Source organism: Nanorana parkeri, unplaced genomic scaffold, assembly GCF_000935625.1.
Source record: "Nanorana parkeri isolate BGI_ZX_2015 unplaced genomic scaffold, ASM93562v1 scaffold59, whole genome shotgun sequence".
Classification (NCBI taxonomy): Eukaryota; Metazoa; Chordata; class Amphibia; order Anura; family Dicroglossidae; genus Nanorana; species Nanorana parkeri.
The window spans coordinates 1,018,438-1,042,670 of NW_017306327.1; the positions used below are offsets into that span (position 1 = coordinate 1,018,438).

At 41.7% G+C, this 24,233-nt stretch overlaps 1 protein-coding gene across 1 annotated transcript in view; it reads left to right on the forward strand.

Annotated features, from left to right (window-relative positions):
• The first annotated feature begins 1,232 nt into the window (after nucleotides 1–1,232).
• The window catches only part of CCDC158 (coiled-coil domain containing 158), a 52,538-nt gene continuing 29,537 nt past the window's right edge, over nucleotides 1,233–24,233 (forward strand). Inside the window, exons 1-9 of the mRNA XM_018576176.1 lie at nucleotides 1,233–1,289; nucleotides 13,119–13,161; nucleotides 13,832–13,980; nucleotides 15,301–15,545; nucleotides 17,135–17,241; nucleotides 18,991–19,303; nucleotides 20,790–20,863; nucleotides 21,235–21,345; nucleotides 23,413–23,515. Coding sequence (XP_018431678.1) covers nucleotides 13,133–13,161; nucleotides 13,832–13,980; nucleotides 15,301–15,545; nucleotides 17,135–17,241; nucleotides 18,991–19,303; nucleotides 20,790–20,863; nucleotides 21,235–21,345; nucleotides 23,413–23,515 — 1,131 coding nt within the window. The 5' untranslated portion in view covers nucleotides 1,233–1,289; nucleotides 13,119–13,132. The remainder of the gene's footprint in view (nucleotides 1,290–13,118; nucleotides 13,162–13,831; nucleotides 13,981–15,300; nucleotides 15,546–17,134; nucleotides 17,242–18,990; nucleotides 19,304–20,789; nucleotides 20,864–21,234; nucleotides 21,346–23,412; nucleotides 23,516–24,233) is intronic.

Consider the following 24,233-nt stretch of genomic DNA (forward strand, 5'->3'; position numbering starts at 1 on the left):
TTGTCATTCTGCTCTAGGTTCAAACAGGGCAAAGGGGTGTTAAAAACAGGAACCATCCATATTGCTGTGGCCACGATGCTTCTTGGTGTGGCCATTTTAATTTGGCATGTCACGCCAAACATGCGCATTGAATGGGCAGCAGGAGAGTGACAGCTACGCTAATAGCGTATATTCTTAGAAGCTGCACACTGTGCGCGCCGGTTTAAGTAGTAACCAGCACACGCTGTATGCAACTTCTAACAGCATGGGAGACGGGAGGCTGCACTTGTTGGTGGATCCAGGAATCAGGTGAGTATTAGAAAAAAAAAAAGTTTTATTTTATGTTCTATTCTTAGTTCTATAATGTCATTGTAGTACTTTCAGGTGGAATACAGCTTCATAACATATCAGCTAGGGAACTACAAGTCCCAGCATGCCCTCATTGCCCCTGTACAACAACCAGATATTGCCGTTCCCTGGGTGATATGTGTGTGTGTGGGGGGGGGGGGGGCGTAAAAAAAATGTCTGCCCCGGGAGCCCATAACTCTGGTTACGCCACTGGGCCAGAGCATCCCAGGTTGCTAACAGCTGAGTGGCACGCTGTGGCTTGCGTCCCGCTTAGCTCCTGGCAACCAATGATGTCAGTGAGCTGAGCGAGACTCCAGAGCTCCTGACAGCGTGGTCCGGCATCCGCCGCCACACAACAACCCCTCGGACGACAAGTGAACCAGCGAGTGACCAATACCTGTCAGCACCCCCCTTCTAGAACTAAATCACCTCAGGCAACAATTACCATAGGGACGGCTCTGGAAGCAGGTGAGATGGGGTGCTGTATTCCATCCCTGGCTCCGTGGGTGACATCACAGGGACTGTAAAGGGAGTTTCCAGCAGCCAGGTAAATATACAGGGACAGGGGAAGCTGAATGTTTAGTTTTCTGCAACAGATGAACGTTATTTATTTACTTTTTTAGCAATAAATAAAAATACATAATACAAGCACGTGATCAGATGGCAGCAAGATATACTAGCTACCTGTAAAAAGTCATCCATGTAAAACCTGAACCATTTCCAGTTGTGGAAGTTAGAGGGAGGCTGAGAACTACAGCCGAAGTAGAACAAAGTGAGTGGGGATGGGCGGATCGATTTCCACCCTCCAGGCTTGGGATGTCTCCATGGCAACAGAGAAGCGTCTTTTCTAAACCGACCGTGCAAGCTGGAGTGGGGGTGGGCACTTCATCTCCCCCCTTACTGCCATAGACAATAAGGAGCCCTGGTTCGGTCCGAGTATCGGAGTGACCCAATCATCACCGGTGAGCCTTCATGTTTCTGTGTGCGGGGATGTGGCTGATCGCTGGCAGCATTGTTCTGCATTGTGCCCGAAAGGCGGCAGAAGAATGGCGTGCCTGGATATCAAATGACTATCCTGTGCACCTGTACAGGGGGATCGAGCTGGTGGCTGGTGACGGGGGCACTGCAAAGTTACTGGCTGTAGTGAAAGCAGCCCACTATCATCAGTCCCATACTTTATTTGTGTTTGTTTTTGTTACTTTTAATGTACTTTTATTGTATCAATGCAGAATTTGCAGCTGTCTCCCTTCAGGTGTCACCTGATACATCTGCTACTCCAAGCCAGTCTAGTTGAAAGCTCAGCACACACATTACAATCAGATTGTACAACCTCCTTTAGATCTAACAATACAAGGGTCTGCTGATTGAATACAAATGAATTTGATAGTTTAGCTATTCCCTCTTATTGCATAATTCTGGTAATCTGAAGCTTGTTGTATGGTCAGATTGTAACATGTATGGTGACCCTTCAGCTGGCCATATACTACAGTATGTAAATTTTGTCCGATTCTTGATATAACGGGCAAAATTCGCACAGTGGGTTCCACTGTTGCCAACCTTTCGGCTGGCATCCTTCAAAGTGGAGATGGAAGGATCCAGATGGAAAATCTTCAGCCGAACGGAGCTTGCAGCCAATCAGCTCTGTTTGGGTATTCGGACAGCAGCCTCCAGCCGCTGTCAGAATACCATGAAAACAGCTAAGGATTCCTCCATTCATACTTGCAAGCGTTGATGGAGGAATCTGTTATATTTTCTTCAGCCCGCAATTTGAGCAAAGAAAATACAGTAGTGCATGGCCAGCTTTGGTTCGAGGTACTTTGTGTTTTAAGAGGATCTTTATCCCCCCAGGGCTTAATTTGCATTTAACCCCCACTTAACTTGTGCACTGGATTGAGGTCAGATTGCAAGCTCGCCTGCCCAGCTGCCGTTATCCACTGATCCCCCCGCCGCATTTCAGGGCCCATGCTGCCATCTCGAAACGAGAACCAGCATTGGGACGGGAACAAGACCTACGGTATGTCTGTGCATGCGCAGGATCTCGCAGTATGCCTCATGGGATGTGTGACGTAGACATTCTGTCAGCCTTGCCTAGGCAAGAATGAAGGACGTGAAGCCATAAAAAAATTAAAAAAGGTGTTTACTGTTTAAAGAAGAAATTTTACCTGCAATTGTGTAAGAGGGAGCAGGTGAGGGGAAGATGTTTAAAGAAGAACTTTGAGCAGAACTTGTATTAACACTTGCCGTGGGGCTACCGTCACACTGCAAGGGTTAACTGGCCGTTTTTGTCTAGGTGCTAAAATAAAAAAGTTATACTCACCCGACCTTCCAGCCTGGCTTCCCCTCCACTGCAGCTGTCTAAGGATTCTCCGGTCATCTTGTTCTATGCACAGTGTATAGAACCTGAGGAAGTCAAGGGACGTATTATCGCTGAAGGAGACAGGCTGTAGGGAGGTTTGTGACAGCTGGCCAGCTCTGTGGTTCTGGCGAGTATAAGCTTTTTATATTAGCACCTAAAAACCCTTGTAGCTTGGGGGGTAGCCCACTGCAAGGGTTACATTTTGCCCAGAGTTCTTCTCTAAATAAGACTGCTTTAAAGAAGAACACCAGGCAAATCAAATCTTAACCCTTGCAATGGGGCTACCCTCGCACTGCAGGGGTTAAGTGCTCGTTTTGTCTAGTGGGGGGGGAAAGTTATACTCACCCGAACCACGATTCCGGATTGTTCTTAGACTGGTCCCTTCAGTCTCATTCCCCCCCTCCTGCAACCTAAAGTCCTGTGAGTCATTACCTTCTATACAGTGTATTGGGCAATAGGATGCCGAGGGACATACCATCGCTGGAGCGTTGAAATGTAGTGTGGTAGTGTTTTATTACTAGTGTAAATGTTTTTATTAAGGCTTTGGAAAACATTAGGGGGTATCAGTGTAACATCATGGCTGCTTGGTGTGACAAAGGCTTGGTGTGACAAACTATGACCAACACCCCTCCCTCCAGACCCGATCAGTTGTGGCAGGGGCTATTTCACGCTTGGCAGCTACACATCTCCAAGGAGCCGGGAATGACCCTAAATGCTAGTCGTAAACTAATTGTGGGTGTGTGTTATATCATCAATTAAACAATTGTATGTAAAAACAATCAGCATGAGATGACATTGCATCATTAACAGATAGATAGTAAGGTAACAGGTAATGGAAGGCTTACATAAGCATATCTCCTAGTAGAAAGTCCAGGTACAACGTAGACATAGGGTAGTAGGTGTAAGTTGTATTCCTCGCATATTCGCAAGAAAATATGTAATGATCGCAAAGGTCTGATACGTAATAAACAGACTCAGGAATCTGTAGTTGTCGCTGCAGGAGCAATAGATGGGGTCATGTCACTTGAGTCAGGCATCTGGTGTCTGTCAACCAACAGGCCCATTGTGAGGTGAAGGTGCGAGTTTTCAAATTAGCTTTGGCAAATAAAAATTCAAAGTGGGCATGCGTGTTTAATATTTGTACAACCACACTAAGTGAAGGAGGATCCGATTGTTTCCAGGCCCGTGCTATTGCTAGACGAGCAGCGATAAGAATGTGGGAGACTACAGTTCTACAATCTGTAGGTCAATCATCCATTCCTATCCCCAAGAGGGCAAATTGTGGGGACCCAATACAGGGGAGCTGAGTAACTTCAGAAATTAAGGTGAAGACGTTACCCCAAAAGGATCTGATGGAGATACAAGACCACCAGACGTGTGTCAAGGAGCCCACATTCCCACAGTCCCTCCAGCAAAGCGGTGAGGATGAAGGATACATATTGGTGAGCTTCTGTGGCGTAAAGTACCATTTGTGTAAAATTTTCTGGAGGGATTCCCAGTGGCTCAGACATTTTGACGTTTTCAAGGGCCAAGAGATCACTTTATACCAGTGTTCCGGGGGTATGGAAAAGTGTAATTCATCCTCCCACCACTTCATAGATGGTAGTTTATCCTGAGTTATGGGTTCACTAAGTAGATTATAAAAGAAGGAGATCCCCTTTTTGGGCAAAGAACTAGCGCAAAAAAACTGTATGCCTCTCCTAAGAAGGGTTCCTCCAGTAACACTTACAGATTGCAGATAATGTCTTATACGGAGGTATTTGTAGAAATCTCGGGCTGGAAGGGCATATTTGCTACGCAGCTCATCAAATGATAGTATGTGGTGATCAGCATATAAAGCATTCATATGGGTAAGCCCCAAACTTTCCCAGCTCAGAAGTTGCATGTCATCTAAGACAAGCTCCAAAGTGAGCAAAGGTATGTGTCTAAGAAGGGATTCGCTACCTAGACGTGACGGAAAGCCAAAGGAATGCCAGACGCGTAGTGTTGCTGTAACTGTGTCTAGGAAACCTTTAGTGGGGGGGTTGTTGAGAATGGAGGAGCATAATAGAAGTTTGAGGTTTTTATGTAAGGCAGCACTTTCAATTTGGGACCATAATTTGTCAGGGTGAGGTGACCACCAGAACTTAGCTTGAGCCAACAAATTTGCTCTATAGTATTTAGCGATATCAGGGGCTCCCTTACCTGCGTAGGCTCTAGGTGTGTGAAGGCAGAGTCTTGATATTCTGTGTTTCTTACCATTCCATATAAAAGTCTCAAGGATATTCTGCAGTTTTTTTAGATAAGAAGGCAAAAGGGGAATAGGCAGAGCTCGGAACATATAAGATATGAGGAAGAACAAACATTTTAAGAAGGTTAATCCTTCCTGCCCAAGAAACAGTAGGTCTGTTCAATTCCCTGCATATCCTGGACACTTTAAGCAGGAGTGGAGTATAGCTATAATTAAAGAGGTTGGAGCTAGGGGTAATTCCCAAGTATGGGAGGGTGTGAGAGGGAGCCCAGGAGAATGGGGAGTTAGCAGTAATAATGGATTTAGTAGTAGACGGAATATTGATGGCCAACATGTGGGATTTAGAGTGATTGGTTTTATACAAGGAAGCTTTGCTGAATCTCATGAGGATTTCCATAACCGCTGGTAATGAGGTCAGGGGATCAGCCATAGAGATTATGACATCATCTGCATATAACCCTATTTTGTGTGTTTGTTGGCCAGCAGATATTCCGCATACATCGGTACTCTCACGGATAGCAGCAGCCAAGGGCTCCATCAATAGTGCAAAGATCAAGGGGGACAGAGGGCAGCCCTGTCGAGTACCATTAGTAATTTGAAAAAGTTTGGTGGTAAAAACTGGACAGTAGTCCCGATGTTCTTACTCTCGCACTGGGTTGTGAGTACAGAGCATCAATGGCTGAGTCCAAGAAACCCACAATACCGAATTTATGCAATACAGCTCTCATGTACCCCCAATGTACTCTGTCAAAGGTAGGGTCGCCACCTTTTCTTCAAGCAAAACCCGAACACACTCGAGCGACACGCGGACATTTTTTGGGGAGAACAAGTCCTTGCTTATGTAAATGTAAATTCATATGTAAATATCACAGTTGAGACTATTTTCAGAGGGTGGGCTAGTAGTCCCTATCTTAATTTTGGTTGCCCCTGTCTGCCTGACATCTTGTGTCCGGGTTTCTGCTGCCATGAAACCCGGACGGAGCATTCCAACCGTAGTCAAAGGCCTTCTCTGCATCAAAGGAAAGAAGCAGAGAAGGCTCTCCCGATCGCTTTGCGATTTGTAGAAGATCAATCATACGCCTAGTCCCATCTGGAGCTTGTCGGCCATACACAAATCCCACCTGATCCGGATGAATCAGACCAGGAAGCACCCGTAATAGTCGATTAGCAATAAGCTTAGCATAAATTTTAACGTCTGTGTTGAGTAACGAGATAGGGCGGAAATTGGCTGGGTCATCCGTAGGTTTGTCAGGTTTAGGAATCGTAATGATGGTGCCTTCAAGGGATTCTTTAGGGAAAGAACCCGCAGCTGCCGCTTCGTTAGCAATGATACATAAGTGAGGGGCCAAGATGGAAGAGAAAGTTTTATAATATTCCGCACTGTATCTATCAGGGCCCGGGGCTTTATGTAGAGGCAAGTCCAAAATAACTTTCAAGACCTCCTTAACCTCAAACGGGGATTGTAGGAAGTGTGTTAGTTCGGGTGAAATAGAGGGTAACTTTACTGAGTCCAAGAAGGATTGGATGTCAGAGGTGGTGGGCGGCAGGGAGGTTTGGGAGTCCTTTAGATTGTATAATGAGGAGTAGAAGTCACTAAATTGGTTGGCTATACCAAGAGGGTTGGAAAGCCTTCTACCCGCGTGGTTGGTCATGTAAGGGATTCTAGAAGCCTCCTTCTAAATTGTTGGGCTATAAATGTACCTGCTTTGTTGCCCTGAGAGTAGTATTTCAACTTAAGTCGTTTGATCTTAAAATCATATTGTGAGGTTAAGAGCAAACTCAGTTCGTGGCGAAGGGATCTTAAAGTGGAAGAGGCAGACGGAGCTGGATTTTTTTTCTTAGACTCTTCAAGGGTTCAGATTTGGGCTAATAGAGAGAGTAGTGTTTTGTTACGTTTCTTTTTCTCTTGTGCTCCCAATTTCATCAGTAGCCCTCTAATGAAGGCTTTATGCGCATTCCACACTACTGTGTGGTTACTAGCAGAAAAGGTGTTAATGTCAAAGAATGCATCAATTTCAGTCTGGACATAGAGTCTACGTTCAGGATGGGAAAGGAGACTAGAATTCAAGCTCCATGATGTGGAGAGGCGGGGGGCAGTTGCAGGAAATATGCATAGTGAAACCGGAGCATGGTCAGACCACGTGATTAAACCAATGTCAGCTTTTAAAACATGTTTAAAAGTAGGTTTTGTCCACTAAGAACATGTCCAGTCTGGAATAAGAGTTTTGCGTATAAGAGAAAAAGGTGTAATCTTTCTCACTGCCATGTACGCATCTCCAGGCATCATGTAGATCATTAGAGCGGAGGAAAGAGGGGAGGTAAGTGTTGCGTTTCCGTTTAGTATTGGAGGAGTCAAGTGTGGGGTCAAGTACCTCATTGAAGTCACCGCATATGATAAGGTGACAATTGCAGCACGTCAGAGACTGACCTCATCACTGCAGAGAGAAATTTTTTCTGGTAAGTATTAGGGGCATAGACATTTACTATGGTTAAAAGGCAGCCATTGATCGTAGCTACTAAAACAATGAACCTACCATCTGAGTCAACCAGCAAATCATGTTGTTGGAAGGCGACTGATTTCGCAATGGCTATCATGACACCCTTGTTTTTTTTATCAGAGTGAGCAAAAAAATAATGGGACTCACGATGCTTGCAGATAGGAGGGTTATCTATACAAAAGTGGGTCTCCTGCACACAGAGAATATCACTATGTAGGGATAACGCCTCTTTCCAAAGCATAGCCCTTTTATTTGGGCTGTTAAGACCTTTAGCATTAAGTGAGGTAACTTTTAAGGACATTTGTGACTATATAATGCCCAGAGATGTAGCGGAATAATAAAAAGGAACTGAAGGCAGTAGAAAGTGCACCAGACCTGGAAGCATGTGAGCTTAGTAGCAATAAGAGAAATAATCAGAATATACCAAAACAGCTGGTAATCACATAACAAACAAAACAATACATAAATAAAAACCAAATTGTGCTTGTACCAAGCTAAGAGAACAGTTATCACACAATAATGATAACAAACGAAAAAGAACAAGGTAACCTGACTGTGTGCATTCTGATAGAAATCACAGGATCTTGAGGATCAGGATCAAGTAGCAAGTTCCAGGAGGTGGGCGTCATTATGAGCAGAGGCATAGTCATTAAAGAGAGATTCCACTTTGTCAGTACGAGAACCCAATTCAAATATTTGGGATTGCAATCCAGAAAGAGAGGACTGGATGTCCTGCTGAAATTCTGATCTCAGTGACATTAACACATTCTTAATGTAAGTCTCAGAAGCTGGGGTGTCAGTAGCAGGAAGATCCTGTAATGGAGTGATGACTGGGCTGGCTGGACCAGATACTATAGATTGTTTTTTAGTCACTGGTGCTTTAGTGTGAGGAAAGCTTAAGGGTGAGCTGGCAGGTCTCTTAGATAAATCCTGCATACGATTTCTATCATTGCTGCAGTTCTCCTCCATGTCAGAGTCGGTGCTGCAGGGAGAAGGAGTGATAGGGGGCACTGTGACGCACTTCCCACCGGCGCCATTTTGACTTTTTTTCTGTCCAGGCCTCGGATAGAAATCCGTCAGTTTCTTATGGCCTTTGGACTTATTTTTATCTTTGGACATCGCTGTAGCCATTCGGAAGCCGATCGGGACTATACCGGCAGGTTGACGATGCTATATATGAGGTAATTCGTGGTTTTCGTTAGATCCGGCGCCGCCGCTCACAGATCAAGCGGCCAGACCACGCCCCCGGAACCTCGCATTCTATAAGGGCTGGCCGTTTTCTGAACCTGTTAAGGGACACTTTCTTGGATCAGATGGTTGATGTCCCAACCAGGAAGAATGCAATACTAGACTTAATAATCTCTAATAATGTTGGGGACATAATGATTAGGGATACATTGGGTAATGGTGATCACAGGATGATCACTTTTAATGTTGGATACAGAAAAGAGAAGTATGTTGGTCTGACAAGAACACTAAACTTCAGAGAGGCAAACTTCCATAAGCTGCGTCAGATAGTATGCAACACTAATTGGGACAACATATTTCTAACACTGAACACTGACCAGAAGTGGGATTGTTTTAAGAACACATTACACAATGCTATTGCAAAATGCATGCCATTGGGAAACAAAAATAAAAGATCAAGAACTAAGCCTGCACGGCTAAATAAAACAGTAAGACAACACATCAAAGAAAAGAAGCTGGCATTTATAAAATAGAAGATGGAGAGGACTGCATTGGCATTCCAGAACTACAAGGAATGCAACAAGAGATGTAAACATGAAATCCGGGCGGCTAAAATAGATTATGAAAAGCATATTGACACAGTCAGTAAAAAGAACCCCAAAAAATTCTTCCAGTATATAAACAGTAAAAGGGTAAAGAAAGAGCAGGTTGGCCAATAAAAGACGAAAACGGGAGATTAGTCACGAAAGACATGGAAAAAGGTTGAGGTATTGAATTGATTTGTCTCCTCGGTATACACTCAGGAGAGTGACGGGTTTAATGGAGATAAGAATGTGAGTTGCTCAGTGCGTAAAACACCGCAGTGGTTGACAGTAACTGGGGTACAACAAAGGCTTAAAAAAATAATGCAAATAAATCATTAGGACCAGATAACATGCACCAAAAGGTACTTAAAGAACTCAGCCAGGTTATAGGGAGACCATTATTCCTAATTTTCAAGGACTCCATAATAACTGGTAAGGTACCAAGTGACTGGCGGAAGGCTACAGTAGTACCAATATTCAAAAAAAGGTTCAAGATGCCAACCTGGGAACTACAGACCAGTCAGTCTAACATCAATAGTATGCAAACTGTTAGAGGGAATGATAAAGGACTATTTAGGGGATTTTGATTGTGGCAATGGTATTATAAGTGATAATCAGCATGGATTTAGGAATGACCGTTCTTGCCAGACCAACCTACTGACATTCTATGAAGAGGTGAGTAGAGATCTGGATAGAGGGAGGCCGGTGGATGTAGTGTATCTGGATTTTGCCAAAGCTTTTGACCCAGTACCACGTACACGCTTAGTACACAAGCTGAGGTCTATGGGCATAGATGAAATGGTGTGTACATGGATAGAGAACTGGCTATAGGACCGCACCCAGAGAGTATTGATAATTGGCTCTTTTTCAGACTGGTCCATGGTTGAGAGTGGCGTGCCTCAAGGTTCTATGCAAGGCCCAATACTGTTTAACCTGTTTATTAACAATATCGGGGAAGGTGTTAATAGCCATGTGTTTGCAGATGATACTAAAATTGGGAGGGTCATAGACACGGACGTAGACACTATAGCAACGCAGAGGGACCTGGATAAAATAGGGGAGTGGGCAACTACATGGCAGATGAGGTTTAATGTTGAAAAATATAAAATAATAATTTTAGGGTAAAAAAACAGGCAAGAGGAATACATATTAATGAGTATGTCAGAAATGGAAAAAGATCTGGGGGTCATAGTGGACCACAGATTGAACAATAGCTTGCAATGCCAGGCTGCGGCAAACAAAGCGAGCAGAGTACTGTCTTGTATTAAAAGGGGAATGTACTGTAGAGACAAAGCAATCATTTTGCCACTTTATAGATTGCTGGTTCCGCCTCATCTGGAGTATGCGGTCCAGTTTTGGTCACCATCCACAGAAAGGATGTCCTTAAGCTGGAGAGAGTCCAGAGATGGGCAACTAAACTAATTAAGGGTCTGGAGGACCTGAGCTATGAGACAAGGCTACTAAATTGAAACTTGTTCACACTAGAAGTGAGGAGTCTAAGAGGAGACATGATTTTGATGTACAAAATGTTTAGGGGTGATGGCAACATCTGCAATAAACGTTTTACTGTAAACTCCGTAACAAGGACTAGAGGCCACCAACTAAAACTGATGGGGAAAAGATTTAACCACAAGGGACGTAGGGACTTTTTTCCCGTTAGAGCGGTTAACATCTGGAACTCACTGCCACAAGCAATGGTATCACCAAAGAGTATTGAATCATTCAAAAAGCATTTAGATACCTTCCTCAGAGACCACAACATACAGGGATACAGGTACTCTTAAAAACTAGACCACACAGGGATTCATATACACACACAAAGGTATGTAACTATGTAACTTTTCTGTAACCCTTTGCATATTGTTAGAGCATTGTGTGACATGTGCTAAGAGCTTCCATATTTCTGAGTTGCCATGCTTTTAAAAGGAGAACTATGGGGTTAGGGCTTTTTCCCATAGTTCTCCTTAGGGTAACGGGACAACACAAACTAGCGTCCTCCCGTCACCCTAGGCTCAGTATACAGCGAGCTACAACTCGCGGTATACTGAGACGCCGCAGCTGAAGCGGATCCCGACAATTATGTCTGGATCCGCCCAGCTGCGTGAGTGACAGCTGGCTCTGCCTATCTAGAGGCAGAGCCAGCTGTTCCCATCCCCTCCCCGTCCGTTCTGCCAGTCAGCGCTGGAGGATCGGAGCGGGGAGGGGGGAATCCAGCCCCTCCCCTGTCACGGCAGAGAGCCGTGACAGGATCGAGAAGTGAGCGAACGCCGGTATGTGTTCGCTCACTTCCCAATCTACTGAGCCGACGTGTAACAGTTCCATTGTCACAGGTCGGCTAGAACTATGAGGCTGAGTGAAAATCACTCACCTCATAGTTCTCCTTTAAAGCTTTTTTTATTATGGCCCATGTATGCTAAGGATTTGTCAGGGGCCTGTAATAGACTCCTATAAGTTACTGTTCACTAAGCCACCTTGATTGGCTAGATAGCAGATCTCCAGATCACAATTTGCAATTTGCAATTACATGTGGACATCATTGCATTACATGTAAGAAGAATGTCTCTGAAATTACAGGACAGGATTTAAAATTCCACCATGTGGCTACCACACTCTTCTAACAATACTTGCTACAATACTGATATTGCAAAAAAATAAATAAATGTGTGTCCTCTGAATGTAAATGCCTGTGTGCTGTAGGATGTGTCATATTTTTATAAAAATGAGACTGGTTGCCAGTGGTATTATTTGGATATACTGTAGATCTTTAGGCTGGTATTTTATCATAAAAAAGGCACCAACCTTCCCCTAGGCCTAGGTGCTGAACGGAGTGGCAAGGAAGAGGAAGAGAGGTAGCATTTGCTACTGGAAAGTACTACAATAAAGTGAACCTGGTGCTGGTGACTATTGCCTCTGGAACAAAAAGATGAAAGGAAATTCCTCAGTGGGGGCAGGAGTTTTGCTGGCAACAGACAAAGGTTGGATTTCGCCTCATATTTGAAAGATTTCCTTTCACTTCCTGTTGTATCTCCAGGACAGACGGCAATAAAAAGGTAATTATTTTTAACAGATTGTATTTAGTCCCCTGTCTTGCCGGAATGCACAATTTCACCGAAATTAGGCAAGTGGAATAAAAGCGAATTCTTGAAACGCTTCCTAGCGAGGCCGAAGACATGTAGGAGACAGGCAGCCAGGTTGTCTTGAACATCTACTCCTGTAAGCTGTTTGATATGATTCCCTACCTCTGTCCAGAAGTGGCAACTCCTCTGGCAGGACCAGAAGATATGTATTAGGTCTCCCATCTCCTCGCCAACTTGGGAGGTCTGAGCAAACATTTGATGTAATACCGTGCGCACTGTGTACCAGCGGGAGATAATCTTTTTTTTTTTTCCCTGTATTTTGCTGGAGATGGAGGCGTAGTAAGTAAAGTACAGGGTGTCACTTTTTTGCTTGTTAGAAGAAGATTCAGATCTGGTTCCCACGTCCCAACAAAGGGGGGCGAAGAAGTCTTCCTCCGGTTGGATTAAGGTCTTATACATCAAGGAGAGAGGATGTTGCACTGAATCTTTCTGGAGACAGAGACAATTGATTCAGTGAACGACTGGATTGATGCATTTATGTCCTGTATTAGGAAATCTTATTCTTTAGGTGAGCCATTTTGCATTACGGACACTAACGGAACCATTGGCTACATACAGAATAGGTAGACAGTGGATATTTAGTGTATGTTTAAACAATCATTTCTTTTCCTGTCACTTGAATAAAAATAATTTGTGCACTGGTCCTGTGACTGCAGAAAACTAGGGACATACAAAAGGATGCTGAAGGAGGGTGCCAAACAGATGGTAGATTACAGGCTTCAGTTTTTCTCATTTCCCGCTGTCATCCATACTTGTAACCAGTGATCAACATGTAACAAAATGTCTTTTCTTTTTCAGATGTTGCCAGGGCAATGGCGAGCAGAAACCTCTTAACATTAAGGTACTTACAATAAAACTATGACTAATGCAAATAAATATGCCTCAGAAAGAGTGTTAGCAGTCTGTAAATTGCTTGAGTTATGTGATAATAAAGAACCTATTATACAAACTTGGTGAGCCAAGCGTGCAATCTAATACTGTATTATACAGTATAGGAAATAATGGTATGTTTTGACTCAACTGTGTGCTGTGCCGTGCCATTCTTGTAAAATAAAATTATTATAAAAATTATATTTTAGAGCTGTTAACGCTAGCCCGTCCACTAAAGCGCTGCGTTTTAGTGGGTGGAGTAGTGCGTTGTTGCAGCTCCGGCAGTTGCCAAGCTTTGACAGCCGCACACAGACCGTGTATGGACCTGAATCCACCATGTCCGCGTCCCAGGCCGTATACATTCTGTGTGCGGATGTCAAAACTCAGAGCTCCAGGGGAGTAGTATATGAGGGTGCTCAGCTCCTGCGTCTCCAAAAATGAGCTGCCAGCATGCTTCAGCTCCTGGTGCATTGATAACCAACTCTTCACGCTGTATGGAGAAACACTCCCGGTTTGAATGAGGCTATAGTTCTACTTTATACCAATTTCTTGTCAAGTATCATATTCTTGATTGTGTATACATGTATACATCACGCATTACTTTCTGGCAGAAATGTAACCATGACTTTTTTGTTTCGTAGGGCAGAGCTGGATGAACAAACTAAAGAAATCCAGAAATTGCAAAAAGAGGTGGAACAAGCTACACAGCATACAATAAACCAGTTGTCCTTGTCTTCTCATGAAAAATGCCACAAGAACACAGTCAATGACAATAATGCCATCTCCAGATGTATGTTCTTCTTGTTATGCTGCAACGTTTCAAATCTTGCTTCATGTATGAGTGTGAATATCTCAGTTTTAACACTGGTGATCTTATCATTTATTTTACCCGTTTCTGTGCCAAAAACAAATTCTGCATTTGAAGGATATATTAAATCCTTCAAAGGAAATGACTATAATGTGGTCACAACAGTAATATAAATGAATAAACATCACTAGAGCCAATTTTAGGTTTAAATCTTTAACGACTATGGGCACTATCACCTAAGAGCCCTATGCACTCTTGCAAAAGGCCATACATCTGCTACCGGATGTACCCCCAGAATCCCCAATGCCAGGGTTACACTATTGCAAACAGCCTCAGTCCAATACATGGTCAAGCTGACCATACTCTGCTTGAATTTCAGCCGAGTCCTCCTGACTTGGCTGAAATTTGAGCTGCGGATGGCCTTGTTAGTACCCCTCCAGTGAACAAAAGTTGATTTTTTTTTATTGACCGAACAGTGACTGCAGCTAATCAGAGTTGTGCAATGCTTCATGGGATTTGTAGTTTCGCCACAGCTGGAGTGGCCAGTACCTCTGCTATAGCTAGCAAATAAGAGACAAGAAGTAGGTAGTTGTAGATTATTTATATATCTTTCCACATCCCTGAGGGATTGTGCCATCTAAGCAGTGCTAGTAGAACCGTGAATGCTGTCTGCCTTCACTATGTGCATATCTGTAGTGTGTTCACAGATATCAGCACCACAATCATTCTGATACCAGCACTAGTATGCATTCAGTACTGCCAGTGTAAAAGTTGGGAGGGCCTTTTTAGGTATACACCCCTAAGCCCACTTGGTGAGCTGGTGGATTTTTTTTTTTAAAGAAGCTATCTCATTCCTTTTCAGAACAAAATTAATATATGCATAGGAGCAGGATATTTACCAATCTATTACACTGACCTCATAAACCTTATTAGTTTTGGATAGTGAGGGTTAAAACGTCTGTTCTATTGTATTGTTGACTGTAACCTTACTGGGGAGATTTGTTTTACACCCTGCTTGGATAACTGAATAGGGAAATATTTTCAACACGGATATAAAGACACTGCCCTCTCCTCTTCTGTGGCCTTGAAGACAGGAAGTGATTGAAAATATATAGCATATAACAATAATAAACTGAAAGTGATTATAGCCCTCCACTACTCTCTCCAAGACTTAAAAAGTTTTGCCTCTAGTTGGGCTTTAACAGAAGTTAACATTCTTTCTCATCATTATTGGTCAGTTATTGTGCATGATTCTGTATGTGAGTAAATGGACTCTAACACTTTCCATTTTTTTTTTTTTAGTATCACATGCTTCCAGTTCATTAAGGGGTAACAACAATGTGTTATCGTCTGCGCCCCTTCAAATATTAAAAAGTCGTCTGGTTGCTAGTCAGACAAGTCAAAGGGAAGGTGGCTTAGAAACACAATGCAGTGTGATGCAGAAGGGTCTGGATGGATCCACCTGCCTGGTGGATAAGCAACCAGTAAAGACATTGCTGAATGATTATTCTTCATTATTCATAAATGCACAGAAAAGGCCAGAAGAAGTAAGTTATTTATTAATTATGTAGAGTCTTGGTGTTAAAACCAACCACACTGCAGATTACAAAGTGAATTTTCACTTATCTTAGTTAATGAGTTACAAGGGTCAATATCATAGCATTTAATAAGCTTGATTTACTAAAGGGGTAAAGTATTTTCTCTTTCAAAGTAAAAGTTCACTTTGCAAAGTAAATCGTAACTTATTTTAGATTTTGCAAAGGATTCTCTATTATGTGCATGGAAAATGATGCTCGCACATGATTGGATGATTAGCACAACTTTACTTCTTTTCCTAGGGTAAGTAAAAAATTAACTTTGCTAAGAGAGAACTCACTTAGCTTAGTGAATGAGGTAAAGTTGTACTGACTTTAATCATATTGAAGCAAAATCCTGTTTTTTATTTACATTTTCCTTGCATATAATTGGGTGTTCATTGCAATGTGATGTTTCATTTCGTTCACAAAAATAAGCAAACATTTCTTTGCAAAGTGAAAATGTTGTTAATTAACCCCATTGTGTTTTATGATACTGATCCTTGTACCTTAGTATTAGATTTTGTACCATGTATTGGTGGTTATCTGTTATCGCTTAAACTTTGACGGACTCCTATATTCACTGGCTTCTGTTCCTGCACCCAGGGAACAGCCTTAAGATGGAGATATCCAGTCAGGGTATCAGGGGGTCCATCACATAAACCACTTGGCTTTTCCCATATTCATCCACTAAGGGCCGCTTCACACATTGCATGTAATTTTCTGTGATGGTTTGTGCTCATATCTATTTATTGTCGAGATTAGCTTATCCAAATAGAATACATTGCATTCCATCCCACCGACACCAGGGAAGGACTAGGAACTTCTGGTCAGAGAGGTAAGCACAACTGAGTGGCACTTTCATAGTAGGGACTGTTTCTTATAGGCTAAAGAAAGTGCTTTAAGCAAGGTGTGCCATAGTGCCATAGTGCCACTGTGATTAGTACATGAAATTGCATAAGTCTCACAGAGGAGTTTATGAGACTCATACGATCCAGCCACATTCGCAAGTGTGAATGGGGCCTAGCTGAGAGTGACTCTGGAGCTGCTAGTTGGAGACTGGGGTACTAACAGATGTTGCAGTCTTCTGGTTCCTGAGTGTGGAAAACAGCATCAGAGACCTCTAGTGATTTAAATTCATCTCAGCTATGGGACTGGGTTAGCAGCATGAGGTTAGTTGTTTGAAATAGAACCAATGTCAAAAAATTACATATTATACAGTATGCTGCAGTCTGTCATAGGGTGACAATGCTCTGTTCGTTCTACTGTGAAATCACAAAGCAACCCTGGGAAAGTGGTAGTAGTAAATATCTGACATAGTATATGCAGGAAGCACTGTATATCATGGAAGTGTTGTTTAGTTGTCTGTCCCCTTGCAACTGTAGGAAGTAAAACTGAAATTAAACACCATTAGTGCGCTGTGAGTTGCATTGAGTTAAACCTATGAGTAATTGGTGAAATATGTGAATTTGTGAAATTGCAGTGAATTTGTGCTGCTAATTTCTGCTAGCAGTACTTAACCAGATGTACTGTAGTAATACTGAGCTATATTTTCCTCTTAGATTGATAGTACACAAAGGCACCATCAACACTTTGTCAGTCAATCAATCAATGAGTTGAACCTGAAGGTCCAGGAACTGATAAAAAAGAATGCTGAGATGGATATTAGGTAAGTAGTTATTTTCTCCTGGGCTTCTTCAAACAGATGCTGGATACAGAAGAACATCTAGTAGAAATGTTTTTGTTTTGGCATTTGTCCACATTTCTGCCAGTGGGAAAAGGGTTGAAAAAGCAAGAGATAAATATGGCATGCCAAATCCGAAAAAAAAGGTTAGGCCACACACTGATGGTGTCACTGCCATAAGAACAGCTTTACTGAGGCAATACCATTGCCACTAGTTCTGGCTTAGGTGCACACTGCCTCGACACGTTTCACCCTTATAAGCCTATTTGTAGAGATAGGGAGCTTAGGCGGACTCTATAGGAGAGCACCTGATCACCCCACAAGCATGTGTCATCAACACAAGTCCAAAGCCTATTGACACAGGCCCTAAAGCAGAACTAATTCCTAAACACAGAATGAAATTGTCCATGGCACCATCTTCTCCAATTAAAATAGCCCAAGGTGTCAACGGGCTCTGGACTTGGTTTTGATGACATCAGTATGAGATATTTCTTAGATCATTAGACATTCATTGACAGGTGCATTTGACCCGCAGTTCTCCTCCCCCTGACCTGCATTTGACCTGCTTCAAGCTGGTTTGGAATTCTCATGCACTTGTATGGGAGTGTAATCCCATATGACTTGAACAAAAGCCCATCGACACAGGTGTATCTTCCTTTCAAACCCTTCATGAAATGCTAAATATTACCACAGACCTTAGGTACAGTGCCCTGGTCTGCTGCCAAGGTTTCTGTCATGTTGGGCAGTGTTTACTTCTTATAATAAAGATATATTGCACTGCGCTTTATATTGGCTAAATCTAATGAAATCTCATTAAACATATAAATCAATATACCATCAAACCTCCCACCTGTATTCAGATGACAATGTACATTTTCACGTGAATATAATATCAGTTACAATAGTGATTTCCAGATTCCTCTGCAAATTATAAAGCGACTTCTTTGTGACTTCAATCCCTTCACAGTTTTTGTGCAGTCCTTTTTATAAAAAAACGTATATAGAATACACCTCCGTCTTTGTTCACAGACAACAAAACCCATAATTCCACCATGCTTAAGGATATATATCCGCACTCACCAACTTTCAATGGCCACCTTATTTCAGATGAGCCACATATTCTTGCCAGAAAACCACTCTAATCCTTCGGTATCCAAAGGGTTAAGCACCTTTCTTTTTACCAGCTACACTGCTCTTTCTTCTTATGCCCGATGTTCCTCCATAGGTACTCAAAAGAACACATCTATGCTCCCCATTGTGTAGTATTAAAAACACATTTATTAAGAAAACTATGATTGCACTTCCATAAATATTCGTATCATATGCCTTTTAAATCCGTTTAGTACTGTCAGCCGTGTCCTAGAACACTTCCTCATGGTGCCAGTGTGTCCTGCAGTGCCCACCGATGTGTTTTCGTCACTTCCAACTTCCTCTAAGGGTACGATGTGTGGGGCCAGGCATCTTTTATTTAGTGTGCAGGCTCATCTTTAGGCTTTAGAGTTATTTGGCTTGGATTGCTGTAGTGCACCACCGCACTGCAGCAAAGATACCCAGTTTCATCACCTTAGTGCCTATGTGGCGTTGCTGTGCTTCCCAAGAGTGCCTCAAAAGGGTGACAGGTCTTTTAAATACTGGAACAGTTGCCATATATACTTAAGCAGTGTCTTTTTTTTTTGCCTGGAGTTCTGAGTTTTTAGCATACTATCGTTTCGTGTGTTTAACTGTTTTTTGCAGATGTAATGAATCAAAAAAACAAGAAGAGGGGAATAGACAACTTCAAGGTAGAATACAGGAACTAGAGACTGCCAATGGGGTGCAAGAGGAGATGTTGAAGCAGGCCCATGCCTACATTGACATTCTAAAAGAAATGTTGCAGAAGCGTGATCATGTACACCAGGATATCCAGGGAGCCATCTTAACATATATCAATTCTTCTGGAAAGGAAATATCTCCGAACTGTGATCTTAGCAACCTTGGAACATTTGTGGTAGAGATGTGTCAGGAGCTGGCTGATGAAGTTTCTTCTCTCAAAACAAAACTTCACACTGTAAGTTAACCTGTTGATGCTAAACATAAATATGTGTTAATTTACTCAGTATTCCATATAAAATATTTTTATTAGTAGAACACTTGTGTGAAAATATATTTTTCTATATGTACTCTATCTCTGTATGTGTATTTATATAAATATTAATGTAATGCAAAAGAGCAGGCTGTTTACTTACCTACCATTCTTTACCGCCTAAAAAGGTTTGATGTTTTCTTTTCTTTGTTTTTTTTTATTGCAGAGCAATCCATCTTTAATGTTCACAGCAGAAGCACTAAAGTGGCAATTGGCAGTTCATCTCACCTTGCTTTCTTCTCTCAGAGATTAGAAGGCTGGAAGACTAGCATGTCACTGCTGAGAGGGGTAAGATTTGCTTGAATGACTTCAGTGCTTCTTCTGTGAACTTTGCGGATTAATTGCGCCACAGTACCTGCAGCTACAGATGTCAGTGAGTGCCTGTTTTAACCCTTTTGCTGCCAGCGCTATATCCATTATGGTGCTGTAAACAGGCTATAGCTGCCGGGACTCTGTTTACCTGTGAAAAGCCGACTGTCAACTTTACACTGAAAGTGATTCTGGCAGCTGACCGCCAGATTGTTTCCACCAGCTGGTGGAATTGGTCCCCCCTCCTTGCTTTCTGGGCTTCCGCTGTCCCTCCTGCGGGCCTCTGACTGGTACTGCAGGTGTCAATGGAAAGCAGAGAGACGGACCTGTCTGTTCATCGATTTCTTCCCCGCTGAATGAAGAAGCCAGGGAAGAAGCTATTCAGGCATGATCTGTTCCTTCAATAGATGAAGTGCAAAGGTGACACTAGGGGTCTAACAGACCCCTAATGTCACTTTGAAGAGAACCTATCACCACTAATATGCTATCACATGGGGGGGGATGTGAGCCCCTCTATGTGATAGCAATGAAGTTAAGTAAAATAATTGTAAACATACCATGCGTTACACAGAATCACAGGGAAGGGGGCAGCTGTTTACAGCCTGCTTTGCAATCCGACCCCGTGGTCAGATTAAAATTCTGTTGGAGAACATTTTTACATTCTGGGATTCAGGCCTAGTAAAAAGTTCATTAAAAAAATTAAGAAAGCCTGCAATGTGAGTCATGAAAATGCCTAATCATCACTGTTCCCCACTATATTACGACAATAAATTCTAATCACTTACAAAAGTGGAAATGAACTTTAAGTGTATTTCTTAGGTTTTATAAAGAGTTGCGCTAATGTCATGTGATGTAAAATCGCCACCATTTTATTCTACAGGATTTTTGCTTTCAGGAAGTATATAACTCTCATAGGTTTCAAGTAAATTTCAGGCTTAAAATGTGGATTATAACATGTCCAAAAAAACCGCAGTGGCAGGGCAAGGGTTAAAACTAATTTACTGCTTGCTAAGAATATATGAATATTTGAATGGATATAGCCTTGCCACAAGTGTACTTTAAAAGACCACAAACATTGACTGCAGTTTTTTGCATCCCTTAGACAGAAGACCAAACTGATGTTTTGAAAAAGGAATTAGGAGATAAAGAGAACAATTTAAAACAGTGTCAAGAGAGGCGAGTATTATTACCGTTGATAATGCATGCACAACGTTTCTTCCTCTTTCTTCTTATATTTTATGATAAAGTGAGACTAAATTCAAGAGTTAAATCTTAAAAATGCATTCAAGTACCTTAACTATTAACGAAAAAGTAATTTGTTTGAAAAATCCTCAGCTGTAGATGCTCAAATCATATCTGGAGGGTGGCTATTTTTGTTCCCCATGGTCCCTGTAGGTGTTGTAAAGTAACCACCGCTCCAAGCTCACTCCTGTGATGGACTACAATCTCACATTTAGTTTACTAATTTGTATTGAGATTGTAATTATGCAGATAACAGCATACTGCTTCTTAGCAATGTCTGATGTTTTGTTTTCTTCTGGATTTAGGTGTGATCATTTTGTTAAGAAGCATGAACAGGAGATGGCAGCAATGAGCCATGAAATGAACACTGCTACGAACCATGCCAAGACCATGCAGGATCAACTGGAAACACTACAGTATTTATTTTTCTTTTACTATTAAAATCATGTGTTAAACACAAACATTATACTTTTTTTCTTAAAGTATGCATTCAATAATTTAAGTTTGGCTGGCTCGATGCTGATTGGCCGGGAAGCAGGCTTCTGATCTGCCTCCCACCTTCCTGATTGGCCGGGAATCCGACTCCATGCTGATTGCCTGGGAAGCTGGCTTCCTGGCCAATGCTGATTAGGTGGTAAGCCAGCATCCCGGCCAATCGGCATCGATACGGCCAAACAGCATGGAGTCGACTTTCCGGCCGATCAACATCGAGTCGGCCAAACAGCCAGCCCGATGCTGATTGGCTGGGAAGCCGGTTTCCCAGTCAATCAGCATCAATCCGGCCAAACAGCATGACACCCGGCCCGCCTTCCTGATTGCCCCGGAAGCCGGTTTCTTGATAAGGGAAGTATCGCCGAGTACCGGCTATAACCCCTGCCTGCTTTTCATTTCTGTATGTGTTTCCATTGCAGATTTTCCCTAATTTCCTGTCTGGTGAAAACGTTATCACAAGAACAGGAATTGACAAAATCTCAACAATGAGACCTCAGCTAACAGAAGTTCTAACTCCTCCACACTCTATCCAAAATGAAAGAAAATGCATTGCCTGGGATTATAAAATATTTTGTTGCGTATACGGTCTATGTTTTTCTAACGCAAAAAATACAGTTTCTATAAAATATGCTATGTGTAACTTTCTACTCGCTTAGCTTAGAGATAAGCAAACTGGGAACGATTTGACTCAAGTTGCCCAGATTCACATTCATGACTGTTTGGGCAAAGTTTTTTTATTTTATGAGCCACCTAATTATGATGTATTAAAACTTGTGAGCATTAGGGGTATAGCTGATTTTTATAAATATTCACACTTGAATTTGCAGTATATTTACATAAATTTTAATGACTGAGGATGTTTAAAGACTTGTACAGGCTGACATGAAGTCTGCTTCTGTACTTTGCTAAAAGCACACAGTTTTGTTAATTATTTATCTTATTTAGTTAAAAGATAAGTGATATTTATGTGATATTTGTATTGGATTTGCTTATTTTTGTACAGTGTTTGATATCCCTTTTATATTTGCAACTGCCTCTGAAACTGTTGTAAATACTCTAATTCATAGGGAATAAAGGTACACATAGACCAGAGATTCTGCATGCTTTGTGTTGGGTCCCCAGTACTCACTACTTCTTCCTGAAACCCCAACGTTCTTTTTCATGTTCTATAGTCCAAGATGATTTTCTTCCTATTTTACATAGTAAAAAAATCAATTTAACTGTTATCTTCCCTGATCCATAAGATGTGTATCTGCATTGTGGGCTACATTGATGATTGCTGATGCACCAAAATTGTTTCCATATGTCAAAGACATTACTGGCGTTCTGGACCCTACCGGGTTAATTTAATAAAGGCAAATAGGCTGTTCATTTTGGAAGAGAATTTTCCATTAGTTCAGTGAATGTAGAGAAAATTCACTTTACAAATATACCTAATAATGTGCATGGAAAAAAACAAAATAGTATTTATGCTTGCACATGGTTGGATGATAAAATTCAGAAGAACTTCACCTCATTCAGGAAGCAAAGGGAAGGCTCCTTGGCAAAGTGAACAGCCTGTTTGGATAGAGTGTTGAAGGGTTAGAAACAGAGTTTCAAAATGTAATAAAGAGAAACAAGGCTCAATATTGAAACATAATGGGGATGATTTACAAAAAGGAGTAAATTTCTTCTTTCAAATAAATTTTCAATTTGCAAAGAAAATGTTGGCTTATTTTTAGTAAATAAAATGAAACAAAGTGAATTTCACATTGCAAAGAATATTTCATTATATGCAAGGAAATTTTTTTTAAAAACAAGATTTTTGCTCGAACAGAAACCCAGTTACCAGTACTTAAAGTAAGGGTAAATCCAAAATTTTACATTATCAATGGATGAGGAATAGAAGGGAAATCTTGCAATGTAAACACTTTTTTTCTGGATGAATTTGAGCTTCAATTGCTTATCATAGCTTTCAACTCTCATTTTGTTTACAATAATTTCATTTTTAGGCAACAGAACACAAAGCATGAGGAACACATAGCAAATTTGGAATCTGTAGTGTCTGAGCTACGCTCTGAGCTGAAAAGCTGCAAGAAAACTTCTAAAGACAAGGTGAGAGCACAAAGATCCTAGTAGAACACGTAGGATCTTTGTGTCTATTTACAAAACAGATGTTAAATGTGGCTACATTTCTATAAATAATTACATTATATAAAATGCGTTGTGCCTTTTAAAGAGCTCCTTATGTAGAAAAACTCTTATGCTAGTATGAAATAAACAAGCAAATAAATAATGGACACACTTATGAAGCAAAATCATTTGCAATGGGATCTCTAAGGGATAGAAAGTGCAGTGTTTTGCTGCAACATAAACACTTTTGTCATTGGTTTAGTGTCATTGGCCACAGATATAAAATGATAACTGACCAATTTCTGCCAGGTGTTGATCTGTCGTTTTAATTCTTAGTCAATAGATCTTGAGAGAGATTGCAATTTGCGGTTTAGGAAACTTTGTCTAATCACAGTTGTTATCCCTTAAGGCTGGATTCACACCATTGTGTCATTAATTTTGAAAAGTACTAAAACACATCTCCACAACACACCTGCTTTGCAGGACACCACAACGCATTATGAAGCGCTACTATGTGCTGTGCTACAGCAGGTTTAGGAAGTAAGCAGCTAATATATATATATACAGGCTTGAAAAATCCACTCGTCTGCTCGTCTGTGGCAAGAGGGCGGTGGAGCCCGACGAGCAGCTTCCCGGCCCGTCTTGGAGACCCCTGATGTCTTCATAAAGAGGACCTGTCATGTAAATTGGCTATCACTTA